The 10627-nt window shown below is 36.5% G+C and overlaps 1 protein-coding gene across 1 annotated transcript; it reads left to right on the top strand.

Annotated features, from left to right (window-relative positions):
- Positions 1-9493, top strand: LOC142628174 (histidine kinase CRE1-like). Its single transcript, XM_075802202.1, has 11 exons — positions 1-540; positions 829-1065; positions 1183-1352; positions 4169-4387; positions 4482-4668; positions 4762-4813; positions 4917-5146; positions 5452-5550; positions 5794-6686; positions 7070-7573; positions 8786-9493. Exons 1-11 carry the CDS (start codon positions 196-198, stop codon positions 9045-9047), a joined length of 3198 nt encoding a protein of 1065 aa, XP_075658317.1. The 5' UTR covers positions 1-195; the 3' UTR covers positions 9048-9493.
- Positions 9494-10627: the final 1134 nt, after the last annotated feature.

Below are 10627 nucleotides of genomic sequence, written 5' to 3'. Positions count from 1 at the left end.
TTTTTTTTTTCCTATATCAGAAAAAGGTGTGTCTGTAAAAATTGCCAGTACTTTATCAAAAGTTGGTTTATATATGCGTATGCATGACTTGGAGGGTTTTTCTAGCTTAGATATGAAGTGGGTCTTAGAGAAACAAGAAGAAGAAGAAGAAGAAGAAGAAAAAGCAAAAGAGTCGTCAGAGAGATATTTGTGGTGATGGGTTTGAAGACACAGCAGAGTCAGTCTCAACAGCACCACTCTGTGGCTGTGAGGTTAAACGAGCAAATGGGGAGCAAAAGAGGGTTCATTCAAGCCATCAGGGACTGGCTTCTAACGTTGCTTCTGATTTGGATCATGGTGATGGTTTTCTTGAGCATGATAGTGTACAATCGCATAGATGCTGATAACAGAGTAAGGAGGAAGGATTTACTGGTAAGCATGTGTGATCAGAGAGCTAGGATGTTACAAGATCAGTTTAGTGTTAGTGTTAATCATGTGCACGCCCTTGCCATCCTTGTTTCCACTTTCCATTACTACAAGAACCCTTCAGCAATTGATCAGGTTTGTGCTTGAATTTTAATCTAAACTTGTTAAGGTTATGTATTTGTTGCCAGTTTGTTAAGGAAATTTTTGGGATTTTTTTTTTTGACATTTCCTGGTGTCACTGAGTCATTGTTGATATATAAATCAAAATATTAGTTAAATCTTAGTCAACTAAGTGTAGAAGAATAGTGGAGTTACTATTTCATTTTCTGAGGAGACCAAGACAAGAAAATAAATGGAATTTTGATTCACTCTGATTACAATCAAATGTAGTTGATTTTGTATGGTTAATTGCAAAAAATGCAGGAAACATTTGCGGAGTACACAGCTAGAACCGCTTTTGAGCGGCCATTACTGAGTGGTGTGGCCTATGCACAGAGAGTGATGGATTCAGACAGGGAAAATTTTGAGAGACAACATGGTTGGACAATAAAGACAATGGAGGAGAGGGAGCCTTCCCCGGTGCGAGATGAATATGCACCTGTGATATTCTCTCAGGAAAGCGTTTCTTACCTTCAATCACTTGACATGATGTCAGGAGAGGTATACTTCAGAAATTGTGACTTTCACTTTGCTTATCTTGTTTGGATTTCATGATGTCAAATAATATGTAAACTTGGTGCTTCATATGGCCTGCAATTTTTCCTTTGGATGATGTAGGAAGACCGAGAAAACATTTTGAGGGCGAGGGCTACTGGTAAAGCTGTTTTGACTAGCCCCTTCAGGCTTCTAGGATCTCATCATCTTGGTGTTGTGCTTACATTCCCTGTTTACAAATCCAAGCTCTCTGTGAGTGCAACAGTGGAAGAGCGCATTGAATCAACTGCAGGGTCAGTCCTCTGAGCTTGCTTTCCTGATTGGAATACTAAGTTAATTATTAATGGTTGGTTTAATGTTTTTCAGTGTCTGTATATGACAGTTCATGAACAGATTGAATTTAGATTAAATATAGACAATAGACTAGAAGACTGATCTAAATTGGTTTTGGGAATGATAGGAACAAGAATTTGGTGTTCTATTATTGCTGGAGCTTTAGTGACACATTTATTAACTTTGAAGTTTATCCTTTTTCTCCATATGCTTTGTGGATATGAAATCACTTGAATGGTGGCAGTAACTTGACAAGATTTCATATCAGAGATATAACATTAGCTGCTGTTGGAAGACTTTCATTATTATTTTTTCAGTTTTCACTTTTCAAGAGTAGGGTGTTATTTTCTTGTTTGTGGTTGTTTTTATAGGTATTTTAGTCAAAATTAAGTCTTTATGTGGTAATATTAACTATATTTAATTTAGGAAATTCCCTTGTAGAGTAGGTATGCCATTTATGAAGCCTTTAAAATGCTTGCCAAGTTGTAAAATTAAAGTTCAAGTCACTTATCAATAAAATTTTAGTCAGCTTGTTTTCTCTCATCTAGCCTTATGAATCAGAGTGTTGTTAGGGTCTAGTAATGCAATAGCCCTTTTTGTCATAATCATGCTGTGAGAGTTGATATCAGAGCCTTAGATGTACTTGCTAGGTCTAGTAGCCAAATGATGAAGCTGACAAGAACTGCTATATTGACAACGATTAAGGGGTGTATGCCATCTAGACTACAATTAAAGTTCAAAAGGTGGTGTTATGGACTTATGAATACCTATAAATAATAACTTCAAGTTGTATCGGAGATCTCGCTTGTGATAAGTGTAAATGTAACTGTAAATGAATACCTATAAATAATAAAATTCTTTTTTTAGATGGAATTGTGCATAAATAAGATTGCACAGATTGGTGGAGTAATTTAGAAGACTATTTTTATTACTAGGAGATCTGTGAAGAGGAAAAGGTAAGAATTGTATCAAATAAGCTAGACAGTAATTTGGGTGAATGTTGGGATGATTTAGAAGAGTATAAAGTAAGTCAAGTTAATGATGAAGTACATTCCTTTTTTGATAAAGAGTGAAATAAACATTGGCCTATTTCTTTTTCTTTTACACCTATGATTATTATTATATATTGAGTTATTCATGTTATGATTATGACTTGTGAATTCATATAAATAAAATGATGATGGTAGTGAAATTTTACATTATCCAACCACCAAGTCAAGATTATTGCCTATGAAACTGTTTCAGTAAGTTTCATATTCAAGCTCCAAGAGAAAAAATTCATTTGGAGTTTGACAATTTGAGGCCAAATTTCGAAGAAAATATTGATGATGCTGAACAAGATCAAGTCTTACCATTGCAAGTTGAAAATTACTACATCAAAGAGTAAAAGATAAGGTTGTTGAGAAAATTCATGAACAACTTGATATAGTAAAGAATCATGAGAATATTATGGAAGATCTCATTACAATCAAAATAAAAATCAAAGGTGAGCGTATTACCCATGTGACCATGTGCCCAAGTATCCGGTTGATTTTGTTAACAATTGTGCATCAACTGGCTTTATTGGAGTTGAGATTTTCAAGCTGGTTATCAACTGTTGCTTGATTTATATCATAAAGCAATTAGGCATTGAAGATTGAACTGAAGAATTTTTGTTTTGTGTTATTTGTAGAGAATAAACCTAAGAAGAGTTTGAAGATCACAAAATGTTGAAAATATCTTTCTTATGGAGTGGAAGATTTCAATTTGAATTTGGAGTTGAGGTGAGTTTGTAACTTATCTGTGTAATTTTCTGAATTTTCGTGAATAGGGTACTATCTCCTTGTTTGTGAGTGTTTTTAGAAGTATTTTAGCCAAAGTTGAGGCTTATACCATAGGACATTAATTATAATTAATTATCTTTTCCCTGCAGAATAGGTATTTTGAGCCTTGGATTGATCCCAAGCTATAAAACAAAAATTCAAGTAAATCATCAATAAATTTCAGTTAGATTACTTTCTGTCAACTGGTGTTCCAGATTTTTAGCATTGTGGATTCAAGATGGTTTAGAGTCTAGTTGTACAATAACCCTTCCTCTGCTATCATTATGTGCCGATATATTACATTACGATTCTTATATTTCAGTTGGTTTTTGCTTTTCCTTTTTTCTCCTATATTTATGAGTTAATCCAAGTTTACCTTGTTAGCACCTACTGCCAACTACAATCATCCCCGCTGATGAAACTGTCTCCACTGCTGTTTCTACCCCAACCACAATTGCTGTTTTTAACTTTTAGCTTTTAAACACAGGTTTTTAAAATTTCACTTTTTCAGAGTAAAAGTGTACTTAAGCGCACTTTCAACAAAAAAAATTAGCAAAAAACTAAATAAGCTGATGCCAAAAGCACACTTAGAGCCTGTTTGGCATCAGCTTTAGCTTTTAGTTTTTAGTTTATATGTAGAACTTTTTAAAACCTTCCTTTTTCCCACCTTTTTTCACTTTTCAAATTTTTTCAAGGTTCAAGTATACTTTAGCACACTTTTAGCAAAAAGCTAAATAAGCTGTTCCTAAACGGACACTTTAAAGTGTTGTAAAGTCAGGATATTAGTCGAGCGTGATTTTATCCTGGTTAATTTCTTTTGCAGTTTGTTTCCCTTAAAAGTATGTTCTGATGGTCTTATATTGGACAAGAGCTTAGACTTGTTGGCTTTCAGTTTTTCAACTTAATTTTGAACATGTTAATGTATAGGTTTTGGCTAGATGCCTTTTTGTTAATGAAATTTTGATACAAAGCAGATATGTTGGTGGAGCCTTTGATGTTGAGTCCCTTGTGGAGAATTTACTTGGGCAACTTGCTGCAAATCAGGCGATATTAGTGAATGTGTATGATATCACCAATTCCTCTAATCCCCTAGCCATGTACGGTCACCAATGTCAAGATGTTGACATGTCTCATTTCCATGAGAGCAAGCTTGATTTTGGAGATCCTTTCAGGAAGCATCAAATGATATGTAGGTAAGTGCACCCAGTCATTGATCATTATTTTAGAAGGTAGATGAAGAGTTCCAGGATTTTTGACTCATATATGCTCATTTTGGATGTTGAGCAGATATCATGAGAAGGCACCCATGTCTTGGGCAGCACTAACCACTGCATTCTTTACGTTTGTGATTGGTTTACTGGTGGGTTATATCTTATATACTGCAGCAAGTCACATTGCTAAAGTTGAGGATGATTTCCACGAAATGCAAGAACTGAAAGTTCGTGCAGAAGCCGCTGATGTTGCAAAATCTCAGGTACCGTTCCCAACATTTTTGTAAAGCAGACTTCAACTCAGTTTACAAGCTTCAACCTTTTAATATGAGCAATTCTTGTGATCTTGTTGCCAGTTTCTAGCTACTGTTTCTCACGAAATCAGAACACCCATGAATGGCATCCTCGGTATGTTCCAAGTCTTTTTATTTATTTTTCTCATATGATGGTGTCATGTTTTATTTACTTGAACACTTTGTATTGAATGATGAATTGTTATTATATTTTGCAGGGATGCTCGCTCTGCTTCTAGATACAGAGTTAAGTTCAACACAGAGAGATTATGCCCAAAATGCTCAAGCCTGTGGGAAGGCACTGATAGCATTAATTAATGAGGTGCTTGATCGGGCAAAAATTGAAGCTCGCAAGTTAGAGCTGGAAGCAGTCCCATTTGACCTCAGATCCATACTAGATGATGTTCTCTCTTTATTTTCTGAGAAGTCTAGAAACAAGGGCATTGAGGTAAGTCTACTAGCAAGTTTGAGTATTAAATATCTTTTTGGTGGCTGGTAGGTTGGTCAACCTTCTGTGAGGGAAAAAAATTCCCTCATTTTGCTTAATTTTTTTTGCATTCTTACATTTCACTCCTGTAGTTTTTGAATATGAAGTTCCATTTGTTTTGTTGTTCTCGTGTCTAAACTGACTCTCTCTCTCTCTCTCTCTCTTACCTCGGTGGGGGTTTTGATACCAATGAATGGTGCTCATGATGCTTCTTCACATTTGACAATTCTTTCATCTTGGATATGTAACCAATTGGGGAAGTGAAGCTGGCAGCGTTTGTTTCTGATAAAGTTCCTGAAATTGTTATGGGGGATCCGAGGAGGTTCAGACAAATTATTACAAATCTTGTGGGAAACTCTGTTAAAGTAAGTGGATCATTCAAGCTTTAATATACTATTATGACTAGTTGATTACTCATATTGTTAATTTTACTTTGATTTATGATCTACTGTACTGGTGGTTTTATGGTTTCTGCCAGACCCAAATAAAACTTCAGTGTAAACTTTGCATTATTTGATTTTTTTCCACTACTGAATTCCTTCCCCCCCCCCCCCCCCTTCCCCCTTTTCCAAATCTACTTGATATTAATTATATTGAGCATGTGGCAGTTCACTGAACGAGGACATATATTTGTTGAAGTCCATCTAGCTGAACAAGAAAAAGCCACTGTAAATGCAAAAGCTGATACTTGTTTGAACGGAGGATCGGGTGGAGGCGTATTTAAAGCTGAAAATTGTTTGAATGGCGGATCGGATGGAGGTGTATTTAAAGCTGAAACTTGTTTGAATGGAGGATCAGGTGGAGGTGTATTTAAAACTGAAACTTGTTTGAATGGAGGATCAAATGGAGGTGTAGTTAAAGCTGAATGTTTGAATGGAGGATCAGATGGAGGTGTATTTTTATGTTGTGGACATCAGTTTAAAACCTTAAGTGGTTGTGAAGTTGCTGATGAGCGGAACAGTTGGGATACCTTTAAGCATCTGATTGCTGATGAAGAATTTCGTCCTGATGCTTCGCATAATATGTTGAATACTAATGAAGCATCTGAAGATGTCACTTTGATGGTATCTGTAGAGGATACAGGGATTGGTATTCCCATATCTGCTCAGGATCGAGTTTTCATGCCCTTTATGCAGGCAGATAGCTCAACCTCTAGAAATTATGGAGGAACTGGTATAGGCTTGAGCATTAGTAAGTGTCTGGTTGAGCTTATGGGTGGTCAGATAAGTTTCATAAGCCGACCTCAGGTTGGCAGCACATTTTCATTTACTGCCATTTTTGGGAGGTGTAAGAAAAATGCATACAATGATAAGAAAAAGGCTAATTCTGAAGATTTGCCTTCTGGTTTTGGAGGATTGAAAGCAATAGTAGTTGATGAGAAACCAGTTAGAGCTGCTATAACCAAATACCATTTAAATAGACTTGGTATCCTGGTCAAAGTCGCTGGTAGCATCAAGATTGCCATTGCTATGTGTGGAAAAAATGGTTCTCTGACATCTCGGTAAGTTCTTTTTTTTTTTTTTTTTTTCCTTCCTTTTTTTGAATGTAAAATGCATCTCAGTCTTTAGGCAAAGCCACGTCAATGATATCTCAGGTTTGCATTCATGGACTAAGAAAACTAGATTTTAGTAAAAGGATTTACTAAATTTCTGAGAGTGCATTTCAATAAATAACTTGATTGGACAGCTTAGCAACCAAAAAAATAAAAAATGATTTAATCAAGGAATACTCAATTGTGTTCATATAACAACTGTTGAAATTGTGTGACAAATCTGTGAAAAATTTTGCGTAAAACCACACCCCTTAAATTAGAATTTTGTGACAAATCTGTTGAAATTATAAGATTCAGTTTGTTGAGTAAGGCTACATTATTTGCTATGACAGAAACTTCCAGCCAGATTTAGTTCTAGTTGAAAAGGATATATGGGTCTCTGGTGAGGAAGGTGGTCTAAATTTTCAGCTATTGGACTGGAAACAGAATGGGCATGTGTTTAGTTTGCCTAAGATGATTCTTCTTGCAACGAATATCAGTAATGCTGAATTTGATAAAGCAAAGGCGGCAGGATTTTCAGATACTGTCATCATGAAACCTTTGAGGGCAAGTATGGTTGCTGCATGTCTTCAGCAGGTGCTAGGGATAGGGAAGAAGAGGCAACAGGGGAAAGACATGCCTAATGGAACTCCTTACCTGCAGAGCCTACTTAGTGGCAAGAAAATTTTAGTGGTTGATGACAATATGGTTAACCGCAGAGTTGCTGCAGGTGCACTAAAGAAGTTTGGAGCTGATGTAGACTGTGCTGAGAGTGGCAAAGCTGCACTGGCGTTGCTTCAACTACCACATAATTTTGATGCTTGCTTCATGGATATTCAGATGCCAGAAATGGATGGGTATGTGTTGAAATTCTCGAATGCAATCTATATATTTAGCTATTTATTGTTGACTTGGTCTTCTTTGATCCATTTAGGTAAATATATGTTCTATCCCAAAACTTTTAAAAGTAAAAAAATAAAATAAAATAATTGAAAGCATTGTGATGAGCATTTCAACTGTCTTGAATTAAACTGTTGCTACATATCCTAACTTTATAATTTGTTTGGTAGTTGTTTCATTAGCTTCAATTTGACTGATAATGATATTTTGAAGAAAAATACTGATCTTCTGTTGAAGAGAAAGATAGAACAGAGAATGTAAGATCAGGATTGAAGGGGGTATTGTTTATGGAGGAAGCTAGTTGGTGGCAAGAATCACAGGATTTGTGGTTAATGGAGAGACAGAAATGCATGTATTTTTCACCATTTGGAGACAGAAATATGCTTACTGAATCATAGCTTTAGTTGGTTCAATGAGTAACCAAATTTCTGCATGATAATGACATTTAAAAGTTCTTTCTGAAAAACTGTCTATAATTTTTAGCACCAAACTCATTATTTACAACCCAAGCTTGATCATAAGACTTAAAAAATGCTGGTGAGCTATTTACACAGTTCAAGAAATTTCTCAACGAATATGTTAATTAACCAAAGTCTTAATTATTCTGTTCAGGCTGTGTGATGCTTATGCTTAGTTGGCTTTAACAACTCAAGTTGTATTAAGTTGTAGCATTTTTTTCCTATTATTTGATTAGTCTCTTACTAGATTAAGTGATTAAATTCACAATTTTCTTATAGTTTAAGCTTTGATAGAATCATTAATTTGTCATGGTAATAGAGCAGGAGGTCCTAGGTTCTAACCCTGTCTCCACCTTACCTCCCATTTTAAAAGGCAATTTAGGGCTCACAAGTGAAGGGAGAGTGTTAGATTAAATAATTAAATTCACAATATACTAATAGTTTGTGAGAATTGGTAATTTGTCATCTCCAAATAAACATTTTGAGCTATTTGGTATTAAGTCTAGATGATATCTGTTCATTCAAGGACTTGAAATGTTTTGGTTGCCTAAAATTAAAAGTTCCTATATCTTTATCTTATGCATAAATAAAATATTATGGGCATTGGAATGAAGGAAATGTGGAACCATTTAAAGGATATTAGTCTTCTTGAAGTACAATTCATTGGTACACTGACCTCAACAGAGCTGTATGTATGTCCTATAATTGCAGGTTTGAGGCAACCCGTCGGATACGCCTAATGGAGAGCAAAGCAAATGAGCAAATGAATGGTGGAGACACAGATGAAGGAGCTAATCGAAAGAGAGAGTGGCATGTGCCAATATTAGCCATGACAGCCGACGTGATTCATGCCACATATGAGGAGTGCTTGAAATGTGGGATGGATGGATATGTCTCGAAGCCCTTTGAGGAAGAGAATCTTTACCAGGCAGTTGCCAAGTTCTTCAAATCCAAACCCATGTCAGCCTCATAACAAGATCTTCCACTCATGTAAACCGGGCCACAACACTTGAAGGGCTGAAAAGTACCAGCAATTTTAATACTGCTGGTGTACTTCTCCCTCAGATGGAAGGCAACAGTTGGCGTCCTTGAATTTGAAGATTCTTATCCAACATTGTTTACAGGTTCAGCCAATCAATTCTAACCAACTTCAGTCTAACATGATTAGAATTCGAGTACATACTGCTATAAAATTCTCCATCCCCAGTTGTATGTATAGAGCCTTAGACGGGGAAGGAGCCCAATTGTGTAAATCATATATATATACATATATATATATTTTTTTTTGGTATGCTTTACCTGGAACTTCCTTTTGAGAAAGGGTCTAAATATTTTGATTCGTATAAATTGTCTGTTGTACAAGACTTTGGTCGATGAACATTTTGTATGCTGAGAATGAAATTTTTTCTTATTATTGAACCTAGATCTTGATATATATATATATATATATATATATATATATATATATATATATATATATATATATATATATATATATATATCATTGAAAGTGAAAGAACAACTCTCTCGCCATGGAACGCTCTCTATCTCGTGAGGAACAAGAACTTGCACGCAGTAAGAAGAAAGAAAGTAAAGGACGTTAGCCATGCTGGCTTCTATGAAGGCCAAAGCTCGGGTTCGTCATCTCCAAGTCATGCTGGGGGGTTCGGAACCAAAATGTCTCTTTTTAAGGATAAGCTCATGGGTGAAACACCAGGTGCTTACGCCCAGGCTTTTAGTTTTGATGATATCATGGATGATGACGATGAGTCGGATGAGGAAGTAGAAACACTCTGGCAAGGTATTGTCGTCGTGAAGTTTGATGAGGACTTCAAGTAGATGATTTGTAGACCATGGGCGAGAGCATTGATTGTCAAGGTGTATGGCAGAGCTATTGGTTTAAATTTCCTTCAAGCCCAACTTGTCTCTGTGGAAGCCAGTAGGGCGGTTGGATTGTGTAGATTTAGGGCATGGGTTTTTCCTTACGAGGCTGTCCTTGAGAGAAGATTTTGAGAATGTCATGGAAAAAGGTCATGGTTCATTGGAGACCACTTTCTATCACTCAGACCATGGGAGCCAAATTTCAAGCCTACTTCGGCCAACGTTTCCTCCATTGCAATTAGGATTAGGCTAAACAAACTACCTATTGAATACTATAATGCGGAGGCGCTGCAGCATATTGGTAAGGCCATGGGTAATGTCCTAAGAGTGGACACGTTCACTGCTTTTAAAACAAGAGGAAGATTTGCAAGATTGTGTGTTCAAATCGGTGTGGAGAAGCCATTGATCACCACTATTATGATAGGGAAGCTTGAGCAATCAGTTACATATGAAGGCATGCATAGATTGTGCTTTGGATGTGGCAGAGTGGGGCATAGACAAGAGAACTGCCTGTACGTTATTCGACAGGAGCAACTGTGTAAGGCGGCGATGAAGGATGGCTCAGGCGACTTGGGAGTAAGCTCACACGATGTGTGTGCTGCTGCCAACCCAAGGACTGAGGTGGGGACCAGTAGCTTGGTGCATGACTTTGAGCAAGAGGTAGTGCATGAA

Source organism: Castanea sativa, chromosome 3, assembly GCF_040712315.1.
Source record: "Castanea sativa cultivar Marrone di Chiusa Pesio chromosome 3, ASM4071231v1".
NCBI lineage: Eukaryota > Viridiplantae > Streptophyta > Magnoliopsida > Fagales > Fagaceae > Castanea > Castanea sativa.
This window is presented reverse-complemented; position numbering and strand designations above follow the sequence as displayed.

Excerpts from the sequence above, each read along its gene's own strand:
- LOC142628174 (XM_075802202.1), top strand. The coding sequence starts at position 196 with ATGGGTTTGAAGACACAGCAGAGTCAGTCTCAACAGCACCACTCTGTG. Across the intron at positions 1,353-4,168 it reads CGCATTGAATCAACTGCAGG|ATATGTTGGTGGAGCCTTTG; the intron begins GTCAGTCCTCTG and ends GATACAAAGCAG. Across the intron at positions 4,814-4,916 it reads ACCCATGAATGGCATCCTCG|GGATGCTCGCTCTGCTTCTA; the intron begins GTATGTTCCAAG and ends TATATTTTGCAG.